The 27,325-nt window shown below is 36.1% G+C and overlaps 1 protein-coding gene across 1 annotated transcript in view; it reads left to right on the top strand.

Moving 5' to 3' along the window:
- Positions 1 to 27,325, top strand: part of Zswim6 (zinc finger SWIM-type containing 6) — a 191,178-nt gene that overhangs the window by 105,638 nt on the left and 58,215 nt on the right. The window contains exon 2 of the mRNA XM_074077432.1: positions 18,642 to 18,998. Within this exon, the coding sequence (XP_073933533.1) occupies positions 18,642 to 18,998 (357 nt within the window). The remainder of the gene's footprint in view (positions 1 to 18,641; positions 18,999 to 27,325) is intronic.

The following is a 27,325-nucleotide window of genomic DNA, read 5'->3' as shown; positions in this document are numbered from 1 at the left end:
GAGTAAAAGCACATTATAGTACATATAATGAAACCCCTCTGTACAATTAACTTATGCTAATAATTTTTTTCAGAATCCAACAGACTTCATTCACATTTCTCCAGTTTCCACTAATGTCCTTTTCCTGTTTGAGTATCCAAATTCAGGATATGATATTGCATTTAGTTGTCATGGTTTCTTAGAAAAGTGCTGGTTAGATTTTTGTAGAAGATTCCTCAATTTGAGTTATTTAATACTTTCCTTAAGATTAAATTGAGGTGCACTTTTTCAATGCGATATTTGTGAACTACTTGTTATATCATATTAGGAGTACATGATAGTAGAATGACTTCTTATTGGCTATGTCAGTCTTGATCATATGCTAAAGATGATACCCACCAGTTTCCCCACTTTAAGATTACTCCTTTTTAAGTCTCCATGCTTTTTTTTTTTTCTTTTTTAAAGTTTCTTTTTTAATTGGCATAAAATTGTATGTATTTGTCATCTACAGCATGACATTTTGAGGTATACATACATTGTGGAATGACTATGTAAATATGTGTTACCTCACATAGTTATCATTTTTGAGATTAGAACACTGTATACCTACTCTTAGCATTTTTCATTTTTTTTTTTTCATTAGAAGAGCGTCATTAAGGTGCAGCCCATACTCAAGGGGAAAGTATATACAGGAAGGTGGAGAATCTAAGCATTGTAGATATATGCTGAAATCACCAGTTATTAGTAAATACTTAGAGGGGAGATAACTTTTCTTTAAAACTTCACCCACTAATTTTATCATCTACATATCTTACCTGCAGCAATTATTACTACAGTGTTCTAATGATAATTTTTATTTCACTCATTCCTTCTACATTTATTAATTGGAATTCTTCTGTAAGAAAGGTAGATCCCTCTCCCCTGTTTATTTGTTCATTAAATAATTTATATCAGCATGGGCCTCTAATTAATTTTATCCTTTGAATTATAACCTAATACTGTTGCTATTTATTTTACTGTTTGAATAGTTGTAGTCTGACCATTGAGGGCTTTCTCAGATTGGACCAGTTTTCTACATTTTTAAAAGTACTTCCTTTCTGGCAGTGTCAGACTCTGTAGGTTCATCTTGTATTTTCTTTGCCCCAACCCCAGAATCAGCCATTTCTCCAAGGAACCTTGGTGTCTTTTATTGAGAAATGGTATTAAGAATCCCAGATCTGCCAGGCACTGGTGGTTTACTCCCTTAATTCTGGCGACTTTGGAGGTTGAGATTGGGAGGATTGTGATTCAGGGCCAGCCTGGGCAAATAGTTTGTGAGAACCTCATCTCCAAGTTAACCAGAACAAAATGGACTGGAGGTGTGTAAAGCCCTGTGTTCAAACCCCAGCCCCACAAAAACAAAACAAATTCCAGATGTAAGTGTTGCCTTTTTTGGGGGGAGGGGTGTGGTATTTGGGGTTACAATTAAGGATTTAACACTTGGTAGTGCTCTACAGTGTTAGGCATTCTACTGCTTGAGCTGTACCTCTGACCCTTGTTTTTTACAGTAGAATTTGTTGTGGGGGAAAACAAAGTATAGGTGTCTTAGGTTTATCTTCAAAGTGATTTTTTTTTTCTGATTTAAGAAAATAGTGAAATTCATATGGTGACAGGTAAAGAAATACAATGTAGGCCATAGCAATTAATCAGACATGTCACCATACCATCACATATTTCTAGTAATGAAAGTAATTTTAGAACCTTTTCAAATTCATGGCACTTTTGTGGAAAACTTGAAAAGCAGTTTGTTTTCTCAAATGATTATTTTCTATGTGGAACACAATTGATTACAATGAAGCAAGGACAAAGGAGAAGGACCCATGAAACCACCAAACTAAATTCACCAATGTCCCCAAATGAAGCTTAAGCCTTAACTCACAGAAGAAAACCTTAGACCTGTAACTCACACCTCACTTACTTCTTATTTATAGTTCTAAAAACTAGTTACCAAAGTTCTAGAAGAGTTAAAATAACATTTTAGAAAAATCAGAAGAGTTGCAAATGTCAGCAGTAAGAAGGGTACATGTGACTTTTGTGAGGGAGGGGAGAGAACGCAGAGACCAGGCCCTTGTCCCAAAGGGCCCTGCAAACTATTTAGCTGAGGGACCATAGCCCAGATGAGGGAGGTCATGAGTGCGTTGCAGGGAGGACAGTAAGATTTTTGTGATGACAACCCTGAGTCATCAAGAAAGTGTTAAATTAGATTTATTTATTGGATATTGTTTAGGAAGTAAGGGAAGTGTTGATAAGACCTTGATCCATGTGATGAAATGAAAATTCTGGTTTCAGGGATAAACTTTTCCTTAATGACGTAGGCTGAACCATTTGTTCTTCAGAACTATTGAAAGCCAAAGTTTTTTGAGCACTACTGTTTAATAAGGTCATGATCATGAAAATCAGATCCTTATTTAATTTGATTATGCTAGCTTTTGTTTTTCCTTTAGGCATCAACCTTTCATTTCTGATTTTTCTCCCTTAAAATTGGTATCACTAGTATAGCTGTCATTGTTACACACCAGAAGAAATCAATCTCACAGACTTTATGTATCAGAAGCATTCTCATAATGAATATGAATATAATTTTCATGCTTACTTAGAAAAAAACATAAAATTTGTTGTAGGAGAATCATCAAAGAGAATTTTTTTTTTTAGAAAATATTTTAAGGCTAATACCTCTCTAGGTTGGATAGATTTTTATTTTACTTTTAGAAAATGCTGACTTTTAATACGTAAATTTTTTATAAATTTAGACTTGTCCTCCTACTACACCTACAGAAAGGAAAAATGTCTTTATTCTTAGAGCAACTGCAGATGCCCCCATCTAGTTATAAATGCTTTAGGTAGGGTTTGGAGTTACTGGGGAATAAGTTACATAGTCTTAGCATTTTCAAATGAAGTCCCTCCTGCTGAGCATGTGTTTCAAAAGGCAGCTTTATTGGAGTAGAGAAAAAGGGGGAAAAGGCAAGGTACAAACGTGTTTAGTAGAGATTGAAAGTGTGGGGAGAGATTGAAAGAACAAATGTTAGGAGAGGGAAAGAAATGAAGAAGAACAAGCTGTCGCTTATCTTTATTCTTCTACCGTAGTTTACCATGTTAACGTTTATCGGTTTCTGAAACAGGGAATTAAATTTCTATTGAAGAGTAGACCATTTCCAATTTCTGACTACCTTTTTTCACCTTAGAGAAGAAGAGGTAAATTTATTTCCACCTCAAGAAGTAGGGTTCATACTCTGCCAGATAAATATTTGAACCATGATGAAACATTTGGTGAGCTAATATGTTCGATTTATGGATATATGGGCCTTTGTCTTTTCCTCAAAATTCCAGAGTCTGAAAACTAGCCATAAAGTTCAGTTTTCAGGTAGGTTTTTGTTTTCAACTAGAATTTTCCTTGAGCACATATCCAGTGTATTTTAAGTTTAAGGCAATTAAAATGGCCTACACATATAGCAACTTGAATTGATTAAAGGAATAGCCTACATATTTTTTGACTGCGATCTTGTTGTTGAAGTGTACTTTATTTTTGTCTATATTTAAGTAGTTTTAGTTTTATGATGAAATAGGATAGTAATCAGTCCTTGGGTCATGTACCTGATACCACTTTTTCTTTCCTTTTTAACCTCCACTAAAAACCTATTGTAATAGAGATAAGGGCAAAATAGTTTCTGCTGGGTATTGGGGGGGGGGGAGCAGGAGGGGGCGGAGTGGGTGGTAAGGGAGGGGGTGGGGGCAGGGGGGAGAAATGACCCAAGCATTGTATGCACATATGAATAATAAAAATTTAAAAAAAAACTATTGTAAGCTGTGCACCAGGGGCTCACACCTGTAATCCTAGCTATTTAGGAGATTGAGATCAGGAGGACTGAGATTTGAGGCCAGCCCTGCCAAAAAGTTCAGTAGAACCCTTCTCAGTCAATAGCTGGGTGCGGTGACGTGACCTGTAACCCAAGCTACACAGAAGGCTGAGGTTGAGAGGATTATAGTTCTGGGCCAGCCCTGGGGAAAAAGGATTCTAGAGACCCCATCTTAGCTGGGAGAATAAAGCTGGATGTGGCACATGCACCTGTCAGCCCAGCTATAGCAGGAAGGATCATAATGGGAGGATCATAGTACAGGTTGGCCTGGGCAAAAAAGCAAGATATTATCTGAAAAATAACCAGAGCAAAAAAGGGCTGGAGGCATGGCTGAAGAGGAAAAGTACCTGCTTTGCAAGCACAAAACCCTGAGTTCAAACCCCACTACTACCAAAAAACAAAACAAAACAAAGCTGAATCACTCCTGTTTAATCATTTGATGCCTCATATTATGTGGGCTGTATTTAAATAAGTCCCTATTCTCTCACGAGTGGATAATATAGTCTCTTTGAGCTGGTAGTGAACTTTTTCTGTTGTTAACAGAAACAGATAACTTGTGAACATCAGCCCAAAGGAGAAGCAATTTATTTTGGCTCATGGTTGCAGAGGTTTCAGCTAATGGTTACTTGGTTCTGTTGTTTCTTTGGTGGAGCAAAGCTACTTACCTCATGGCTCAGGAGTGGGGAGAAAGAACAAAATATACCCTCTAAGCACATGCGCCAATGACCTACTTCCTCCAACTAGGCCCCATCTTCTACAGTTTCCACCACCTCTCAATAGCAATCCATAACTAGATTAATCTGTTCATGAAGTCTGAGCCCTCATGATCCAATCACCCATGAAGGCCCCACCTCTAAACGCTGCTGCACTGGGGATCAAGTCTTTAAAACATGATCTTTTAGGGAACATTTAAAATCCAAACTATAATAACTGGGGTAAGTATTTTTGCCTCTAAGTGTGTGGATACTTGACTAAGTATTCATGTTGGCTCTAAGTGACTTGGAAATATTTTTAAGTACAATAAAATTCTCTGTATTCGATATATTGTAAGAACTTTTGTAAAGGCCACAATGTATCCCTGGCACAACAATTAAAAAAAAAAAAGGTAACAATAACTCAGTCCTTACTTAGCAGAATACTGAAATACACTTTTTCCAAAAGAAAAAAATTATCTCAAAAAGTGTCCTTGAAAGTCCATCATAAACCAAAGAAAAAATATTTTGAGGCAAAAGCTTAGGTTTTCACCATGTATTTTGAGTATGAGTGTATGTATTTTGGATGCAAGAGTTTGAGGAAGATCTATGGGGACAGCAATAAGGATATGTTCTTACCCTAAGTAAATGAGTCTCTGAAATGCTCTGCATAATCTTGTACTTACTTTAGAGTGAGACCCATTGCTCTCTGCCCCACCCCAACCAAAAGAAGGTAAGGGACCATCAGTCTTGTCACAAGCCTTTTGCAGGTATGAAAATTAGGCCAAAGACTTGAAGTAAACAGCTAATAAAAAGCAGAGCTGGGATTAAACTCAAGTTTCCTAGGTCAATTCCCACTCCCAATATACTGCCATTCTTCAGAGATTGTGATTCCGAAATCTAAGCCTCTATGTATATTGTTGCTGTTAATTAGCACTGTTTCACAATTGAAGCCATTTTAGTTTACATTTCTTGCTACAAATGAACAGAAAAGTCAAAAATTTGGCATGGGAATTCTGTTACCATGGTTTTTTTTTTTTTTTTTTTTTTTTTAAGTTTAGCAACATGATGTCATCATTATATATACCTTACTATATTATATTATATATACCATAGATACCTTTACTTACTTGATATTGAAAGGAAAATTGTTGTTAGATCCTTACTCCAATAGCTGAATTTTGTAATTTTTGTACATTATCACCAACATTCAGTGAAATGCTAAAACGGAATATGTCTGTTCATTTACATTATAAATACTTTACTTTCAAAATAAATAAATAAAAAGTTGTTTCAGTAGTGTATAGTATTAGTGGCATTTTTGTGAGATTTTGAAAACACATTTTAATAAGGAATATTATCTATAATAGTTTAATTCTCAGTAACTACTCCTTCACATATGCTTCCTGGGTAAGTCACATAGATCATTTGTTTTCAGACTTTGCTATCTTGTAGCTTCATACAATAGAGCAGTCTGGTATAGGATTAGTTTTCATTTAACCTGTTAAAATTTTTACTCATCCATTTGTTCATACAGTGAACATTCAGCATGTATCCATATGCCAGATACTGTTCTAGGTACTTATAAGTGCCACCAGGATGTTCACATTAACAGACTCTTTTATAAGACTATGGGTCTTTCTCGCTATGTTATGGAATAAACTCTAGTGCAACATATGTATCTTACGACTTTTTCAGGTCTTTCCACAAAGGCATATTTGAGCTGTAAAGAGATATAATATGGGCTTTTGTCATTCAGCTTTAGACGATTAGGATATAAAATATTGTAAACATTTTTCTTGACCATTGTGGGTAAAGAGTATGTGTTCTTTGTGTTAACCAAATTTTAATAGATATTTGTGCCAGGTGAAACTTTGACTATATAATTATGGTACAAATAACAATAAAATTGGCCTTTTTTTTTTTTGTTATTACAAAGAAGATGAGTTTTCAACAACAGGCTTACCTTTCCCAATAAATACTTGGTTCTTCCGTAGTGAAGGCGGAGACAAGGATGATAAGGCATCTCTAGCTTTTAAAGGCACACATACCAAGGAGGACTTGAACTTCCAGGAAGAAAAGCCACAAAACCTTTAAATTGGCTTATGCTGATTTATAATTTCTGAATTTTCAATTGAGTCCATAGGTCTGTTTAGCAGTCCTCTTGCCCAGCCTGAGCTATGTTTTCATTTGCATTTTCTACAGCTGCTGTTCTAGATCTTTACTACTGTTCCATCTCTAAAGATGTAGTTAACAATTCTGTAGGAGTCCTTTTACTGTATATATAAGTTCTTGGAAACATTACCATTTTGATGTGCTTTCTGGATCTCTTAAAAGGGTGGTGCTGTCTAGCAACTTAATCCAAATTTACATGACCTTGGGAATGCCTTCCCCTTTCTGTTAACATACACATAACCCAGTTTGGGAGATAGAGGACTGTTATTAGAAAGGTCTTACTTCTAAATTCCAGCTCCAGCCTGACTTCTCAACTATCAAATTGTTCAATAATTCAGTGACTTGTTAAAACTAGAACCTTTGTGTCATTCATGAATGTTTTCCTGTGGACTGGTACATTGTCTGTTACCAAGTAGGGGATTATGGAAGTAGCTGTTGAGTGGTCCAGCCACTCATGTTCATAATACTATCATGGATATAAGAGAAAGAATACAGCCTTTTAAGTAGTAAAGGCAACTTGATGGTCCATTGGTTTCACTCCCATTTCTAAAGAGCTTTTTAAAAATGTTTCTATGTTTATTATATATTTTAAATAATATTGCACAGGTAAGCCTTGCCTATATTCATACAATCTGAGATTAATCCATAAAACTAGAAATTTTGCCAGCTATGTAGGACACAAAAAAAATACCGTGTCTTAAGAATCTCAATTATTGGCAGATGGGTTAAAATTATTGAGGTAAAAACTGAATATTTATTCACCTTTATATTGAATTTCAAAGCTTTCAAAAAATACCATTAATGTGTTACATGTTTATCTTTTCTTTATCCCCTTCCTTGAGCCCAAATTGTCAAGTCATTTGAGATAACAGCCTCCAGAGCAAGTTAAAGGTTTTACACCACATGAGTGTGTGTGACAACTTCTTGTTAAAGGTGTCATGCAATTTCTGCTGCTTACCTCCATAAACTTTAAGAAATCATTTAATGTCAGTTTCCCTTATTTAATAAATGTGAAAAAGAGGGAACAGGAAATAGATAATGAGTAGCTTGCTTGCGGGGCTAAAATTAGATAATGGCTGAAATTAGAATCAGGAGTCCAGACTCTCTCTGCCTTGTCTAACTTTGGATTGTGTAGTTCATCTTCTCCTCTGGAATGTGGTTTGAACATTCATTGGTTAAGGAGAGCCTTTGGAGTATCCTGTTGCCAAAGTAGACTGTATGACAAAGTTCCCTGGTGACCATCAGTGTTTGCCCTGGGTATGTAGTCATTACCAGGCTCCCAGAACATGTGCTGGAAATCATCTATATGTCACATTCGTCGCTGAGGAATAAATACTCTGAGCACTTTTTCAATTTCAGCAAAACCTTTTTTTTTCTTTATAAGTAATAGGTGTTCATTATAGAAGTTTTAAAAGAAAGACTTCCCCTTACACTAATTAAAACACGTAAAATAGAAAGTTGCCTATAATTACACTGCTCCAAGATAAGGGTGTGGATGCCTTAGTAATTTATCTACATTTTGAACAGGTGACTTGTCTCTGCTTCTCTTGTCACTGTGTATTTAAGATAAAAATGTACCATTACCCAAGGTATAAACATACCACCTCATTGTTCTTAAAGTTAAACACACAGGGCAGAGAGGATTTTCTTCTCAGCTGGATCTCCAGTCAGGAAAATAACACTAACTTGCAGTCCTAGCAGGGGCCAGAGTTTCTTCAGTCTTTGAGGAGAACAGGAACTCTGACTTCACTTTGCTTATCAGGCCATAAATTATCAAAAATAAAAAGCTGTGGTCACTTTTATTCCACAATAAGAACTGTAAGTCTTCTCTCTGTTGCACCCAACTTTCAATTAGTCTTCTACTCAGTGACAGTATAGGCCTGAGCTGCTGTAAATATAATTTTGCATAGCACATGGAAGACAAAGATTAGGAATAAAAGGGGTGTTTTATGTTTTATTAGCAATATCCTCAAAGCAAGGAGTAAAACATTTACTTATTTAAACTAAAAGTTGGCTTGAGGCAAAAGTAAGTCTTTGAGTTCCCTTCTCTTTTCTTTGTTTGGAGTCAAATCACATTTTATATGCTATGTAAAATGGGGAAAGAAAAAAGTGATAGTAGTTCTATTAATTTGGAAGTATGACTGTAATAAAATATGAATTATTCCAAGAGCCAACTCTTTTTCCATTATCGTAACAGAATGCCAGCATGCTCGCAGGAGCTTGGCATTTGCAGCAGCATGTGCACTCACTCCCACAGGCTGGAGTTTAGTGCACATGTTGAAAATGCCAAGCTTTCTAGAGCCATGCAGTGTTTGTGTTACAATAATGACAGCAGCAGGCATTCCATAAAAGGAACTGTGGTTTACTTACAGACATTGCTAGCTCTCATCCTTACAGCAGCCATGGAAGAGAGCTGTTATTTATCCCTTTTTGTAAATGAAAAACTCAAGACTAAGTTACTTTCCTAAGGTCATTTAGTTGAGGTGTGATGGAGCTTAAAGGAAGGCTGATCTTGTTTTAGAAAATTCTGATACTTTCTAAAATGCTACCTATCTTGTGGTATCCTGCATTCTCTTTCTCCAATTTTGTCATGTAGGGTAGACTTTGCCTTAGGAAAAAAATGTTACTAAAAGAGTTGCCAATATTTTTTTCATTAATTGAATTGTTTATAATACACAAAGAACCCTTGATTATGGGGAATCCTGTGGGATATTGTAAAATAATCTCTTTGTAAAAGTAAATACTTTTTGATGAATATTTTTTATTTTGATATTTTGACTTAGATTTTATGCTTTACTTAAAATAGATAGTATAGCTGTGTTAATTATATTGTCAATTTTACTATAAAATGTCCCTTCCTTCCTTCCCTCCCTCCCTCCTTCCTTCCTTCCCTTCCTCCCTCCCTTCCTATTCTTGGCTTCTTAAAAGCAGAAATAGAAATTATATACATTTTGTAAATTTTTTTTTTGGTCCTGAGATTGAACCTAGGACTTTGTGCATGCTAAGCATGTGTTCTACCACTGTTACATCCCTAGCCCCATATATTTCTTATATCACAAATGATATATTTCCACCATTCCATTTACTACATTTACTCAAGTGTTTTTTTACTTGAAAAGCTTTGTTTTGAATACAGTCACAATCATCCAGATCAGTGATTCTCAAACTCTGATCCCCCCCAGACCAGCAGCATCAGTGTCAATATCACCTGGGATGAATCAGAAACTCTTGATGAGTGGGGCCCAACAACCTGTGTTATCATTAGCCCTCCAGGTGATTCTGATGCACATTCTAGTTTGAGAATCACCAGTCTGTATGTTCCACATTCCAAGAGTATTTATGTTCTTTTTGTCAAATAAATTATTCTTGAATACCTCCCCCAAGACAGTCCTCTGTGATAGAAATGTCACAAGCATTTGTTGTGTCTGAGCTTTCAGCTTAACTCTGAGCACAAGAGAGGAGTGGACTCTTAGAAACAGTCTTTAGGTAGTTTAAAGTATCCTGGGATGGAGGCCAAAACATTGTGGCTTCAACAATGCAGAACAGGCATTACTTGGAAGAGCCCTTCAAGTTTCCTTCATTTGATATAGTTTCAAAGGCCTTGTATATACTAATGGCTTTGCTAGATTTTTGGGCTGCAGAAAAGAAAGATGGGTGATCTTCTAAGATTCCAAAACCTGAGTAGCGTTTACACACAAGTGTCTAGGTCTGTTAGTTTAGTTCTTCTCATCTTATGAAATCATTTATATGTTGGTGTGGAATGGTTCTATTTATGTAGGTTTATCATTTGTATTATATAAACTCCACATTCCTTCCATTCCTAAAGAGGCCTACATAATCCAGGTTATGTTCCACCTCTGCCTTTCTGAGAGAACTTCAGTTTCTCCACCTGTGTAAAGAGAACTATTATACCTTCTTTTAATACTGGCTGTTTAAGAATGAAGTAGGTTAGAGTCTGAATAGGGGATAAGGCATTGGGAATGAGTTAGGGCCCAAATGTCGGGGTTCTTGCTGAAGTTGAAGATCAAGCCAGAGCTGTAGAGTGTGGGTGGAGGAATTTGGCCTGCATTCTCCCCTCCAGGTCTGAGCAGAATCTTTCCCTTACTTCTTGGCCTGGTAAACAGAATTATCTCCAGTTTCCCCCTTACTGCTCCTAAAGCAAATAGCCAAGCATTTTTGAAGGTTGTGAGCAACAACAGGAAATAAATAGGTAAAAAGGATCTTCTGTCACCTCATCAGTTAGACTTTGGGTCCTGGGAGGCAAGACAAAGCTGTACAGATATGCTAAGACTTGGTGTTTGGGTAACAAAGAGCCCTCATAAACTTCATCTGCACTTCAGAATCTGAGGACCCAGAGCCAGAGTGAGGGGGAAATGCATAGGGACAGTGAGGGCTCTGCATGTGGTGAGGGTTCCTGGAGAGGAAAGGCTGCCTGACTGTCCCTACCCTCCACCCCCCCCATCTCCATCCTCCCCATCTCCCCCACCTTTCCCCTCACTCCCCCCCCCCACTTTTAAGAAAGGCAGAAGACTGGAGCTGCTTTGCTTGTATTAGAAGAGGTTGGCATCAAAGAAAGCTTAAATTTAAAAGATTGGGGTAAATAACTTGCATTCCTAAGCATTTTGTTAGAGGATATTATGTACTGTGGAGCGTCCCCGTGCAGCACAAATATCCGAGAAAACGCAAAGCGCACGAGAATCAGTCGCCACTGAGTTCAGGTGGTTTGCAGGCCAGAGGCCGGCGGCTTGGATTACCTAGGCCTAGGTTTTTTAGGACCCCGGACCCTGTAAAATCCAAGCCCTGCAGAGAAGGGGATCCCTGTACCGTCTGAGCCACCCAGAGAAAGCCAAATAGGGGAAATGCTCAAGAGTTACAATTATGGAAATACTCAAATTCTACCTAATTTGTTTATCAGAACCACTTCTGGCTGTTCATCCACAGTCTGAGGCTGAGCAATGATTATTTCCCTCAAACATGAATGTTACAACACAGAAATACATCCCTGAAAAATTACTTAATGGTAATGGGGTAGGGGGTACCCCTTAAGTGCTTCAGGATTTGGGATAACACCGTGATGTGAGTTTTTTTTTTTTTTTTTTTTTTAAATCAAACACTTCTCTCTTAAACTAGTGCTACTTCTTGGTATCCATCTCCTGGTAGCCATGGTATTGTGTAAGTATCTTACTTGTAGAAATGATTTTAAATAACTCTCTAATGCTACTAATATCTAACACAGGTATTCTGATTAATTGGATCTTTGTATGAAATGATGGAAGAATCTACATTAACCAAAAAACAAAACTGATAATTAGCTGAATGCTGCTGGGAACTCTTGGTTGGGCCCATACTGTACATGCTCCGTAAATTTTTATGTTGTTTATATTGTGTGCTGTAGTTTGCATCTGGCCTTTGCATTAATTTGCCATTGTCTTTCTCAAATACTAACAAAGTGCCAGAGAGAGTCTATTCCAAATAAGGTGGACCTAAAATAAAGCTTTTCCTTGAAAAATAATTTTCAGATAAATGGAAACTGCTTCATTAGTGATTACCAGCAAAATCTCCTGTCTTTCTATAAGCTGTTTAAATTTAGTATTAGAAATTAGGGCTAGAGGATTTAATTAGCCAGATCACAGGATGCAGTCTTTTTATTTTAGGATTTATCTTTGAGAAAATTAGGTGGTTGAAGAAGGAATATGATATTTTAGATAAATTGTTTTTTAAATTGAGTTTATTGTCTCCATCTTGGACTCTATAGTGTCTGTGTTACTCTGGAAGTTGTGCATGATTTGAATTAAAATGTTTTCACATTGACCAATGCAGTGTGGATTATTAGATTGTGTGCAGTAGTTCTGAGTTAGGAAAGGCTTACTGTTAGGTTTTTTGAAGGCAATGATTAACTGGTCTACTTTACTAAGGACACAAAAGTAAGTATTAGTTACTAGACATTTAGCCAGTGTAGTGCATTTAGTTAACCAGTGAATGCATTGTTTTGAAGTGTTAAATGTTAACACTTTTGCATCATTTTTAAACTTAGCTTTAAGAAAATACAAAAAAAAAAAAAACCCTTTTACAACCCTTGCCGCCCTTTCAGCCATAACATTACATTGCCTTGGTTTCTGCCTTTAATTTCCCTGGGGGTTCTTTTTATTTAGAAAAGGGGTAAAAGATGTATTTGTATAAGCACTACACCACTGCTTCTGTTAAATTCTTCTTCAGCAAAGAATATGTTATTTGAGCGCCTCATACACAGGGCGCATATTTTTCTGAGAAGAATGTACCATGAAAGGAATAGTTTTTAGTGTGTGTGTTTATTTCATGTCTGCTAGTTTATTTTAGTTTAGAAAGTTTCTAATACTTTCAGTTTATAATAATTCTTCAGTTAGCTGAGCATATATACATGTGTGTACAAAATGGCCAACCTTTAGAACTTGTTTGTGTATTGAAATAGTTGCCTTTCCAGTTTGTTATGGATCTCCTTGTCCCCTTTAAAGTCAAGTAAAGATTTACAAGTAAAGATTTATTTAGCTATGAAAAATCCATCTTCAAGGAAAACTTATTTTTTAAAATTTTATAAGCATATAATAGGTGTACAGGGGGATACATTGTGATTTTTACGCATGTATTTACACTGTATCTTTCTTAGATTCATTCTCCCTCTTTCCTCTTCCCCCCTTCTTAGAACAATTTCAATAGGAAGAAAAACTTATTTTTGATTATGAGCAAAGAAGTAAATGTTTGTGCTAAAGAAACCTTAAATCATTATTAATGTAAAATTAATGTAGATGATTTGAAGGTATGTTCAGGTGTGAGAAATTTGTCCCTTCATTGTTTCTCTACTGAATCTTAACTGTTGTCGTACCACTGTATGTTCCAAGTGCAAATAATGCCACACCAAAGCCAGTTTGGAGAAGGGTCATTGTTTCTTCCATGTCATGGCAATGCTTTACAGCAGTTCTACAGCTTTCTGCTCACTCTTACAGAGCCTCTGTTAGTGTTTTTGCTATTGGTAATTAATTCTATTGGTACTTAACGGTGTTTGAAATTAAAAACAAGAAAAAAATTTTAAATATATTTATTAAGTAATAGTAATAAACTTATCTTAACAGAAATAGCATACCTTTATTTAAAAAACAAAACAAAACAAGCGTAGTTCCCCAAACAAAAAATAATTTGGTGAAAAGAGTTGACATTGTTTTACATTCATGCAAATCTCTTAATATCTTCTATTTAAATAGAAGAGAGCTGCATTTTCCTATCTATCTCTGTTTCAATAGCACACATCATGTATCTTCTAGAAAACTAAATATATGCTCATAAGAGCTAGTTTAAAAGATCAATAATGTCTAGGTATAATTATGAAAAATTTCAACCTAATGGTCCCCCTCAAAGGAACTTGGGGATTTGTGGGGGTCCTGGGAGCACACTTTAAGAATTGTTGTATTAGAACATTTTAGAATTATGTATAGTTACTAAAATATAACTCTCTCCCATAATATTTTCTAGTTTTTCTGTGTAGGAAATTAGCACAAAGAACTTAATGGGAAAATGGGGAAAGAGCTTCGTTGAACAGAGGTATAAATGACTGAAGTTTTTCATTTTTACTGTTAAATAACAATAATTGCTCTAGTGTTTCTCTCCCCACTTACCTCAGACATTCTCAGTGATCCGTCTTTATTTTCCAACTCAGTCCACGAGTGAGACCTCCTCCCCCAAGATTCTAGTAGCTTAGGAAAAAAACCAAAGTGTTATAGATGAAGGGAATGTGTCCACACCCTTCCCTTGTTTCTCCAGCTGGTAAGGAAGGAAAGAGAAATAAAATTTAATTAGCACTTTTACTATGTGCCAGGTGCTTTACATATGTTACTTCATTTTAATCCCCCAAACAACATTACAATGAATTTCTAGCCACATTCTTGCATGAATAAAATGAGACTCAGGTTAAACAATGGGTTCAAGGCATACCACCTTTAAGTGACAGACCTGATCCAAACTCATGTCTCTCTCTTCTCAAGACCTGTACCTGTACCTGTGCTGTGGTCCTCATTTGTGCTTTGTTTTTCTTCTGTGGTTGCAAATTGATAATATAGATATGTAACATTTTATTGAACTCTGTGATGGTATGAAGATAAAACAACCTGACTGCTCTATGAAATTTGTTCTTGTGAGATTCATTTTTCACAGATTATATTTTGTTAAGTCAAAAGGATATTTTAAGACAAGGTTTATAATGTCTTCAATTTTAGTTCTTCAAAAAATAAAAGTTAATTATCCATATTTTACCATAGTGCACAGATTGCCCCTTTTTGTGAACTCAGTTCTTAACTAAAACAACTGGTTTGTCAGAACTTCAGAAAGAAAATCCATTGTCAGGAATATGGGTTTGTTTCAGGTTACTCTGTACATATGAGATAACCCCAGCAGGTGGATGGGGTGAGTGGGGTAGAGGGAAGATGTCTTATAGTCAGGTCTCTTGGTATTGTTGAAAGAGTAGTATTCTTGTTTCTCCTTTGGGTGCTCTGGTATGATTTAGGACACACACAGAATTAGTGGAATTTCAGAGGTTTCTCAATTTGGAGAGACCAAAACATACCATTATATAATCTTGAAGACAGGTTTGGTGGAATTCCTTCATATTGACTCATTACTTTAGGGTCTTTAAAAAAGTAGTGTATCAGCTGCCTTTTATATGTGTGTATGTGATTTTCCTGTATTTAAAGCAAAGACTCACCTCGAGCACCCCTATCTAAAAGACAGGGGAAACCTCTTCCAAATAGGTATCTGAGAATTAAATAGTTGGCACAAAGTTAAATTAGAGGTGCAGGTATACAGAAAAAAAAAAAAAAACTTTTCTATAAAAAAGGCTTGCATGGGCTGGTGGTGTGGCTCAAGAGTGCCAGCCTAGCAAGCCCAAGGCCCTGAGTTCAAACCCTAGCACCACCAAAACAAAAGGCCAGCAGTGCAGGGGAGGAATGGTCAGGATAGCTGATAATGAGGAACATAACAAGAGTTCACTTTAAAAATACTGCCACCTGCAGTTGAAAGCTTCCCCACCCACTTGGTGGTAACACCCTAAATGATCAACTGATTAGAATGGCAGGGTAGAACTTAACAACATTTAGAAACATTCTACTAAAAATGGTTGAAATTTTTACAGGAGTTTGGGTACTTGAAAGATAATTAGAATCACTTAGAAAAATGAACATTCATGAAGCATCTTAATCCTTGATGATATCTGAGTGTTGATGGAGTATTACTCTGCAAGACGTGTGTTTATTTGCGCCCTCACATGTCCTTTGGATTAAACTGCTTGGCAGGTCACAATACCTTGTAGTTTGATTTTTAAAATACAATAATAGTACATGTTCAATGTAACAAAATTGGGCAATAGGTGGGATTTCCCACCCCAGCATTAATTGCGTGATACCAGGATCATTAATTTTATACGTATATAAATATATGTATCTTTATACATATATTTCATCATTTTTATACATATATGTAATGTACTTTGCAGTATCCTCCTCCACCCTCCTGCTCGTGTCCTTCCTCTTCCCAAATAGTTCCCTTTCTACCTCTGTGTCTTTTATTTTTAAATCTATATCCACACATGGGCGAATCTGTACTGTTTACTAAATGGTCCTACCCTTTTGGAACCTCCATTATCTTGCTTTGTTTATGATTAGAAGAATTTTCCAGTGTTGGTTTTGTGGAGAGACAAATTCATAGGCTTGGTGGGCAAGGAGAGATGCGATAGTGTAAAGTGGGAAGAGGTTGATTTTAGAAATGATCAGTTTATTCTATTATGATAGCCAATTTCCCTGCAAGCATATATATATGACTGGTAGAAAAACAGTTTTCCTTGAACTAAATATACAGAAGGTACTTGGGAACTTTCTGCACTCTCTCTTAATGGTCCACTGGTATTTTTTGTCTTAATCTTTGCCTCTTTGTGGATTTTAAATTACACTGTTTATAGTACATCTGTTATTTACTGAATAAGGCAAGACTGCTGTTGTTTTTCTTGATTTTTGACATTTTCTCAGGTGTTTACTTTTACATGTAATTTTTTTCCTTATGAGAACATAGTTGTAAAAATTTAAATGCTATATTTTTCTATATGTCCTTTACTCGTGTTTTTCTCAGAAAATCTTTTTGATCTGAAGAGATAAAGGAGAGTAGAATATCTATTTTGAAACAGGTAATATTCATGGGAGAATACCAAATGGTTTATCGTATGACTGTTCACTGATTTTTTTATTATAAAACGATAGTAACAACTTGGTTTTATTGAATGCTGTTTTTAAATTGATTCATTTGGTAAAAATTACTACATTTTTCTCCAAAATGTTGCTGAATATGTATTACCAAGATGAAATAAAATTATCCTGAACTTATTCCTGAAAGATTTCTTTTGAGTAGTGTTTCTTCCAACTCTGGGTTGGGTGGCTTCTGTTGGGAGAAACAAGAAAGGGGTACAGATGTCTCATGTGTAAATGCTTGGTATTGTCTGGCTGTCATACTCAAGCCACATCTCTGCAGCTCTGTATGTATCACCTCTCTCAGAGTCCCCACATGTTAGAGATCCTCCTTTTTGTGAATAAAGTGGATTTGAAGAAACAGTGGCTAGCTTAATGGTTTTTGTTTTGTTTTGTTTTGTCTTAAGTAGCATAAAAACAGAAGACTGAGAGAGCACCACCATCTTCATTTGCATAGCATTCAGGTTTCTGTCAGGCACTTGAAATCCTGAGGTAAATTTGTGTCCTGAATGTTGTTACCAAAGGGATCCTCTTATTGCCTTCAGGTTTATTCCTTGCCTCTAAGTGCAGCTTTCAGTGGGGGATGGTATACTGAGGATGTTCACCCTTCCCACCCCCAAAAAAATTTAGGATAATTTTCCTACGCATTTAGGAAAAGAGTGTATAGAAGGTTTGTTCTCTGGACAGCTAGGGCAGAACTGATTGGTGCACAGTAGGCGGGTGGCTGTTTTCACTTGGCTATGAACTTATCTAAAACTGACCAAGGAGTAATGGCTGCCTGGGTGGGGTGAGCATCACACCTCTGAATCATTATAGGCAGTGTCCAAATGGCCACTGGTCATGGAGCTTGTAGAGAATTGTTCTGAGTTTAAGGTATAAGGCCTCTCATCCCCTTTCCCCCTTGGTGATTTTGTGTGTGTGTGTGTGTGTGTGTAACCTCCTTTCTGTAGCAACTTGCCTTTCTATGATGTGGAAGAAAATAATCATAATCATAGGAGTTACTTCAACTATGATGTGGGTGAGACTTAATGGGCTCTTCAGCTCTCCCAGCAGTTGTTGCTCGTAGATACCGCAGTATTGGAGCATATGCTCTGAAGCATGGTACAGAAAAAAATTACCAAATTTAAGAAGTTCTGTGGTCAGAGTTGGTAGAAGGGACCCCCTTAGGTTGCAGTGTTGTTTGGCAGACTGGTCGCTACCTAGAATAAAGATGTGGAGGGCAAGGGGGAGTTTTTGTTTTGAGAAGAAAGCTGAATGAGCTGGTTGATTCTCCTATAAAACTTCAAAGAATGAACAGGGTGAAAACCACTAGTCCCACTGATGAAGGAGATTTTGTCTTGTATACCACAGATTCAGATTATTGATGACTTGTTAGTACTATGATCTAACAACTTGTTATCAGTGTGATCACAGTATACTACAGTAAATGTTTTATTCTGGCTATATAATACCTCAAAATGTTGACCATTTATTTTTTTTACCCGTTTGAGGGAATAGGTAGTAATTAGTAGCCTGAATTTATTACCTGAAAATAAAAACTGTCGTATTTCTTTCTTGCTACTCTCTAGTACCACATGTTTCCTAGAGTTAGAACTTTTCATAGCATCTGAATAGAGAATCTAAACTTTTCTCTTTCTTTCACATAGGTTTCCACTTGAGTGGCACGGTGACAGAACCTGCAATACAATCGGAGCCAGAAACTGTATGCAATGTGGCCATCAGCTTTGATCGTTGCAAGATTACCTCAGTGACCTGCAGCTGTGGAAACAAGGACATATTTTATTGTGCCCATGTTGTGGCATTGTCTTTGTATCGCATCCGCAAGCCAGATCAGGTCAAACTGCATCTTCCCATTTCAGAGACTCTCTTTCAAATGAATAGAGACCAACTACAGAAGTTTGTACAGTATTTGATCACAGTGCACCACACAGAAGTTTTGCCAACTGCTCAAAAATTAGCAGATGAAATTCTTTCCCAGAATTCAGAAATCAACCAAGTTCATGGTAAGTGTGAACATCAGTTCTATAATTTATAAATTCAGTTCTGCATAAAATGAATTAAATGTGAAATAACTTTGAGGGGATTACAGACATGTACCACACATCTGACTGTGGCAAGCCTTTTGTGCTTAGAAAAATATCTCCTTTGTTAAAAACTTGATTCTTATACTTTCTTTACATTTGGTAACATTTCATTAAATACTAGGTTAGCAGTTATGCAGAGCACTCATTACACCATTTAATTTGCCCTTTTCAGTAAACTAACATGTGCATATTCAGAATTTTTTCATTTATTTTTCAATGTAAGAAAGTTTCTGGCAGGTGCCTCATATTAAGAAAATAAATTATCTTTAGAAGAATATTACATTCCTGCTTAGAGAGAGTTTAGGCTATGATTGGTATTTTATACAAGAATCACAAGAGGGTTTCTTTTAAATCTTCTAAACATTGAGAATGTTATTCATTGATAAACACATCATTTATTTTGTACATTGCACATATATCAACTCACAAGAATAGGTGCACCTTTTCATATATATATCTATATATATATACTTTTTATATATGATACTAATGTAAATAATTTTGTCAAAATATATGTTGCTTGTGCTTCTAAAACATTTGGACATAATTTTAAAAGTAATGTAATATTTTAAAAGCAAGTTAATTTTGTTTGTTTGTTTATTTGGCAGTACTAGGGTTTAGACTCAGGGCCTTGTACTTGCTAGGCAGGTGCTCTACTTCTGGAGCCACACCCCAGCCCTTTTTTGCTTTTATTTATTTTTCAGGTAGGATCTCATATTTTTACCATGGACCAGCTTTACATTGTAACACTTCTGCCTGGGGCTTCCCACATAGCTGGGACCACAGGTGTGTACCACCACATCTGGCTTATTGGTTGAAATGGTGGGGTCTCAGTAACTTTTGCTTGGGCTGGCCTTGACTCATGATCCTCCTGATCTGTGCCTCCCAAGCAGCTGAGAATACACAAGTGAGCCATGACACTTGGCCTGTTTGTGTGTGTGTTATGTGTTTATTTGTTTGTTTATGTATTCAACTGGGGATTGGACCTAGGGCCTCAGGCATGCTAGGAAAATACTCCGCTTGAGCCACCTCCCAGATGGACATAATTTTTAACATTTAAAAATATGTTGAAGAAAGTAACTCAATGTTGATTAAGCAGCTCAGGGGCATAACACTATTAAATTTCTTTAGTTATATTTATTTGACATATAGGATAAATCACTCAATCCTATTATTTCAGTTTTTTTCCAAAGTCAGTACTTGATAGAGCAAATAGAAATAAAGAAAGCAGTTTGAGGTCTTTTTTAAAAATCAATTTAAAGTGATGAAATATAAAACTCAGGAAATGCAAAATTATAAATGTGCAAATTAAAAAATAAAGCACAATACTCTCAGGCCAAGAAATAAATGACTCCAAGTCTCCTGTGCCCTCTTGTAGTCACAACCACTTTTCTTTAATAATTAACCACCCTGGATTTGTATGGTAATAACTTCTTGGTGGTAGTAGTGTATCATTCAGTATCATTTTAATTTACCTTTTCTGCAGGATGATTTCCATATCCCTGATCAAAATCACGATGGTAGAACTTTCCCATGTTTTTTCATGAATCTGTAGTTCACTCATTGTCATTGATCTGGAGCAGCCCTGTCCAATAGAAATAGCTATAAATTGATGTATTCTAGTAGATTCAATTAAAAACGAAAAAGAAACAAGTAAAATTTATTTGGCATGTTTTCTTTAGCTCAGTATATCCAAAATATTGATCATACCAGTAAACATAATATTCATAAGTGCTGCTTCAACAAAATATTGGTAAGTTTATATTTTTTTCAGATAAAGTCTAAAATCTGGTGCCTTATCTCATGCTTACAAGCACATCTCAAACCACCCAATAGCTTATGTGACTGATGGTTACTGAAATGGATAGCATAGCTCCAGAGTATTCTAGGTATGAGAATATCACTGTTTATTTGACCATTCCACTGTTGACGGGCCTTGTTTTGTATAGAGCTGCTCTGAACCTGTGAACATTCTTTTACAAGTCTCCTGGTACTCAGATATGTGGTTTTTATGTCAGAGGAAAATCCACGTAGTCATATTTCCTCTAGTGTTCCTCATATCAGGCTCAGCTTTATTAAAGTAGCTATCATAAAGTGCATTTTACTTGGAAGAGTCTGCCAGCGTTAAGTAATAGGAGTATAAACAACAACTCTGCCACAGAAGTACCTTCGACCCACTGAAAGCACATGTATTCAAGGACTTTTCAAGTAGGCTTCTGCTCTGTCTTATCATCTGTCTCAAATCTTTCTGTCTTGTGAAAATTCAGACTAGCTAGCAATCGTTCCACAGATTTCTCAGGAACCTTTTTTGGCATCTTATTAAATTGTTCAGTGGAGGCTGAATAGGATATATTCCAACTTTTATACATTCTCTTCTGTCTTCATGCAATCCATTAGGGTCACTTTTTCTCTGAGTTTTAGTTTAATCAAAGGTCCAATCAATAATTAGACATTTGCCACATTTGTTTTGCTTATTTTAAAGGATAGCAGTCCTCAAACTTTCTTATCTGAAAGATTTTAAAATCTAACAGTTGGGTGCTGTGGAGCGCAACTGTTGTCTAGCTACTGTGGGAAACATAAATAGGAGGATTGTGGTTAAGGCTGGTCTGGACAAAAAGTGAGACCCTATCTTCAAAATAACTAGAGAAAAAAGGACCAGAGGCATGGCTTAAGTATTAGAGTGCCTGCCTAGCAAGCATGAAGCCCCTGAATTCAAACCCCAGTACCTCCAAGGGAAAAAAAGAAAAAAAAGATTTTAAAATCCATTTCCATCTTGATGAAATCATTGTCACTAATGAAATAAAGTAAACTAAGGTTGCATGCCAGAATGTGTTCACATGCATTGTTATTTCTTTCAGAGTTTCTAAATTTGGAAGGAAAAAATGTCAAAGGGAATATCAAGGACAGAATGCAGGTTAGCTTTAGACTCAATATGATTTTCAAATAACTTTTGTATGAGAACAGCTTCATAAGAGTAGTGAACTTGAGCAGTTTATACTACCAGCTTTCTCTCCAACTTAATGTATCATCAGATTTGCTCCCAGCCTGGAAATGGGCCAATTACACAAGCTGCCTTCCTGCCTTCCATTCTAGTGTGACAAGTGGTAAAAAAAGAAGACAGGTAGGAAGCAAGCCATGACCTTATGTGATGAAATGGGAAATTTGCTCCCTGGAGGGTCTAACTTTAACTGTTAGATTAATGATGTAGTAGGGGTGGAATTAAAAATATTTTGCAGTTATTTGGCTACATGGCCCCATCTGCCTCCAAACATGTGTGCATAAAACATTCTTTTTGTTAAATTTGACTTTAAAGCAATATTTTTGGTATGGTTTTGTGGGTATATTTTCCCCTGGAGAAAAATGTCTTAAGACGACTATGGGGAGTGCTTAATTATTCGCTAAGGAAAAGCTTCAGTTTTGCTTTTATAGATAAATGGAGTTTAAGATAGGCTTCAGACTTGTTTATTTTAGTTAGTTTCATAAAGATAAGGTTTAACTTACTCAAATCCTTTCTTAAAAGGACATAATATAATTTATAAGTAAATACCAGATTTATTAATAACATTTTTCCCTTTTCCTTTCAAACTTATCTGATGCTTCTTAAAATTTTCTTTGTTGTTTTTCCCTATTATTTTGAGATACTTAAAAAAATTCTATCTTGAGGAACTGAAAACTTTTAAAGTTTCTCTCATATATATTGTTCCTCACAATTTCTTTGCAAACTAGGTACTGCAAATTTATAATTTTAATAGTTTGTACATAGTGATTTATCCATATCACAGATTCAGTAAAGGTAGTTAGACATAGACTTAGTCATCATAATAATTCAGTCCTTGTCAATAGACCTTTTTACATTTCATCACATTTTCATAAAATTTCTCACATAATTTTAATTATATTATAAAATTAACCAGTGCATGCTGAAAGTGGCTGCAAGATAGTTAATGTTAATGACTCAACAAGGAGATTGCCAGTTGTAGTTCTATATTTTTTAGGCAAAAGTGTTTATTCTTGGCTTTATACCCTAATAAACTTTCCACCTTCTATGTTTTTTTAAAAAGAAGTTGATGCCTTTACTAAGTCTTTATCTAGAGATTTACTGATTTCTAAGTTCTAACCCCACTCTTGCACTTTCCTGGTCCTTTATGCTTCCAATTAAAGATGTATTGTAGATTGGTAAATCACACTATAGGACAGAATATTGAATCTGAAATCTGGAGGCTTAGAGTCCCTTGTTCTTCAGTGTGTACTACCTTTGTGACCTTGATTGGGACTCATTTTTTCTTATTCTTAAAATGCTTATTATCTTCTTTAACAGTATTAGAGAAAATTTAATGATGTAGACATTTATAAATAATGATAGTAATAAAATAACCAAGCTTGCCACTTTAAGGTACTCATAGTTGAAGAGAGTGTGGCATGGTGGTATATGCCTATAATCCCAGCTACTTGGGAGATGGAGATTGAGACGATTCTGATTCAGAGTCAGCCTAGGCAAAAAGTTACCGAAACCACCATCTCAGCCAACAAGCTGGGTGTGGTGGTGTGTGCCTGTCATCCCAGCTATGTGGGAAGTATTGAAGTATCACAGTCCAGGGCCAGCCCCAGGCAAAAACATGAGCCCCTATCTGAAAAATAATTAAAGCAGAAAAAGGCTGGGGGTATGGCTGGAGTGATAGAGTACCTGCCTGGCAAGTGCAAGGCCCCAAGTTTAAACCTATACCACCCCTCCCCAGAAAAACAAAAATGAGAGAGCAGAAACCAGTTGAGGAATGGGTGGTTAAAATTCCAATTAGAGGTTACCTTGCTTTTCCCAGAATGTGAAATTTCCTTCTAAGAATTAACCATTTTCACCCTTAAGTTATAACTAAAATATTATTTAAATATTTTCTTTAAAAAGTTGATGAAAAGGTGTCTGTCATGGCTCACACCTGTAATCCCAGCTACTCAGGAAATAGAGATCAGGAGAACTGTGGTTTGAGGCCAGCCTGGGCAAAAAAGTAAGCAAGACCCAAATCCCATCTACACAGGAGACATAGTGATCGAGTCTGGCTGTGGCTAACATGAGTGATCCTATCCGAAAAATAACCAAAGCAGAAAGGACTGGAGGTATGGTTCAAGGGTAGAGCACCTGCCTATCAAGTACGAGTCTGAGTTCAAAAACAGTATTTAAAAAAAAAAAAGATGGTGTCTATATATGATCATTTAAGTTCACATGAAGTTTCTGCATCTCACTTTAGCAAAAGAAGTAGTCTTAAAACATGTCTCTTAATTTGTAGGAATTACAAATCTAGCCCATGAAGAATTTGCTAGGGTGATGCAGAGACTGCCAAGTTACTTTTAACCTAAAAAGTTTTGTCCTTCATCTTCTCTCTTTTCACCTCCAAATTTTGCCTTCCATCACACTCTGTAGTCATTTCTGACACCACCGCAACCCTAATAATTTACAAAGGATTCCTACCAGCTGGGGTGAGTGTCCTCTCTCCTTGAACATGACCCCTAAGTCTCTCCATGTTGGCTAGATGAGCTTCTTATTCCTGTCTCCCCACAAATGAGTTTTTTACATCTCCCACTAGGAGACCATCAGTGTTTAGGAATTCCAGCTTTTGGGGGGGTGGCGCAAATAATGTATACACATGTAAGAAATGCAATAACGATAAGCTAAAATAAAATAAAAAATAAGATAAAATAAAACAACAAGAAAAGAAGAATTCCAGCTTTGAAGTTAGAAGTTTAAGTTAGAATAGTGACTCTTGCTTTCAAGCTTTAATAGTTGGTGTAAATAACTCAATTTCTTCAGGCCTCAGTTTTCTTATTTATATACTGTGGACAATAAGGAGTGCTTATTTCATATAGTCAATAGAGTTAAAGGAGTAAATACTAGTTCCTATTGTCACCATCACTGTAATGTGGCAAGTTAACATGAGTCTTCAAAGGTAGCAGTAAATAATTTAGCATACTATTTGCACACCAGTTTATGTTTTTTGAGACAAGAATCTTGCTGTGTGGCCCAGGCTGACCTTGAACTCTTGATTATCCTGCTTCAGCTTCCTGAGTGCTGGGATTACAGATGTGCACCTCCATACCTGGCATGAAACAGGTTTTTTAAAAGTATTTAAAATAATCTCAGCAAACTGTTCTTAAAGCTTGCAAGCATGGTAGATTCTTTTAATAACTCTTGAAGATTTTGATTTATAAAAATAAGACTTTCTGAGAACTTTGCATAAATATTTGTTTATGTAACAAGTAACTTAATGCATTTATTAACAAAGTAATGAAAAATGACTTACCCATTACTTATTCTGTGTTTCCTGCATTTTTAATGAGCATTAGAAAATGTACAAATACTTTATTGTTTTTTGTTCATATAAAGTGCATGTTTATAAGTACACTGTTGAATGCCTGAAGTAAATTAAATGATAATAAGAGATGAGTAGTAAAGTCAGAGAGAGGAAAATAATAGAGGAAGACCATAAACTCTGACAAATCTTTCTGATGTCCCTGAGGTATATATGTGCTGGGCAGTGCTGCTTGTTTACTTCCTTAGCATTTAACTGAAAGGAAGGTGTTTTGCTGGAGGGAGTAGACAACCTGTCATGCCAGGGCTTCCTCAGTCACTAGTCCCTACAATTTAGAAAGCAGATTGTCCTCTAACTACTTCTAGAGAGGAAATCCTAATACTGTGGTAGTAGGATTTCATGGGGTGACTGTAGAGGATAGGGGGTGATGAAGGGTCTGGCTGTTTCAACCACAACAAAATTATAAACTGAAATGAAAGCATTAATTAGCCACTGCCTTGAAATGAGAATTTAATTAATAAAATTTACATTTTTTTCTAAGTAGTGTGTTTATTTAGTATAGTTTTTTTTAACAGTCGTCTAGTTTTCTTCCTCTCTAAAGAAAGACTTTGAGTCTGAATCACTAAAGTTTGCTGTCTTTTTCCTCTCTGTGCCAATGGATGATGTCAGGATTTTTGCCTTCAGCTTGTAAGACAGGTATACCAAAGCTTTTCTAAGCTGTAGACTTAATGTTTTCTAGCTTTAACGGCGGGCACTAAACTGTAGGAGAAAGCATTCTTCTATAGATCTGTCCCCCCCACCCCCCCCAAAGAGACTGAATTAATTACCTATGCAGTGTAGACATCTGCTGCCTGCATTCTGCCTAAATAGACTGAATTTGACAACTTTAACCAAAAGGAACATTGCTACTAGGTATAAATGGTTAGAAGTATTTTTTGAATGATAGTGTTGTAGAAGCAATTTGATCACAGTTAGGATGAAGATGTTAACCATGTAAATAAATCTTTTACTTTTTCACCTTTTGAATTTTTCTGCAGAGTAAGAGAAGAGAAAAAATTACCCTCTTACTCCACATTAGAACAAAAGCTGTGGGTTCCTCCATATCCCAAACATAGCATAAACCCATGAACATGTCTGCATAGTTCAGTTTAAAATGTGCAGAATGATATGGTGTTGTCTAATGCTTAGAAGTGACTGTATCCATGGCATGAGACAGTTGTCTCATGTCTTAAAATACGCTTTATTCACTACACTGGAGAAGTGTCATGTGATTCCTCAGGACCCTGAATACTTTTCATTAAGATTCAGAATGTGCCACCACACTTAACATTCTCTCCAAATACAGATCTCTGCCCCCTCATTTTTTTCCCAGCAAAGATTCTGATTCAGTAGGTCTGAAGTAGTGTGCATAGGCAGCTGTTTTTCAGTATGCCTCAAGAATTTTGATAAGCTTTTAATTGGAGAAACCAGTGAGAGAAAGAAGTTTTGATGTTGGGATAAATCAAAACTGAGAACCAAGTTAAAGCATTAAACAGGGCAAGCCAAAGACTTAAGATAGTGGTTCCTCCTGTCCATGAATTCTCTTTTGCCCACTTCCTGTGGTGTCACATTACCAAGGTAGGTGATAAATCAAACTCACACATCCCTGTCTGGGAATGAGAGACAATTAAAGTATTTCACTTTTTTTTTTTTTAAAAGAGATAATTTCACTTTCCCTGAAGGCTTGAAACTGAAGAATTAAGCTTCATAATAAAATGCCCACAAAGATTAATTATATAGTTATAAATATTATAGCATTTGTAATTGTAAATACAAGTAAGGGTAAAAAAATATGATAGGTCTTAAAACATTTTAATGGACCATTTAATTTACATACATAGAGATTCTGGTTCCTGCCCAACCCTGGAGATATGTAATAGCAAATGTATAAAAACATGAGTTATGTTT

This window comes from Castor canadensis, chromosome 6, assembly GCF_047511655.1.
Source record: "Castor canadensis chromosome 6, mCasCan1.hap1v2, whole genome shotgun sequence".
In the NCBI taxonomy this organism is placed as follows: domain Eukaryota; kingdom Metazoa; phylum Chordata; class Mammalia; order Rodentia; family Castoridae; genus Castor; species Castor canadensis.
This window is presented reverse-complemented; position numbering and strand designations above follow the sequence as displayed.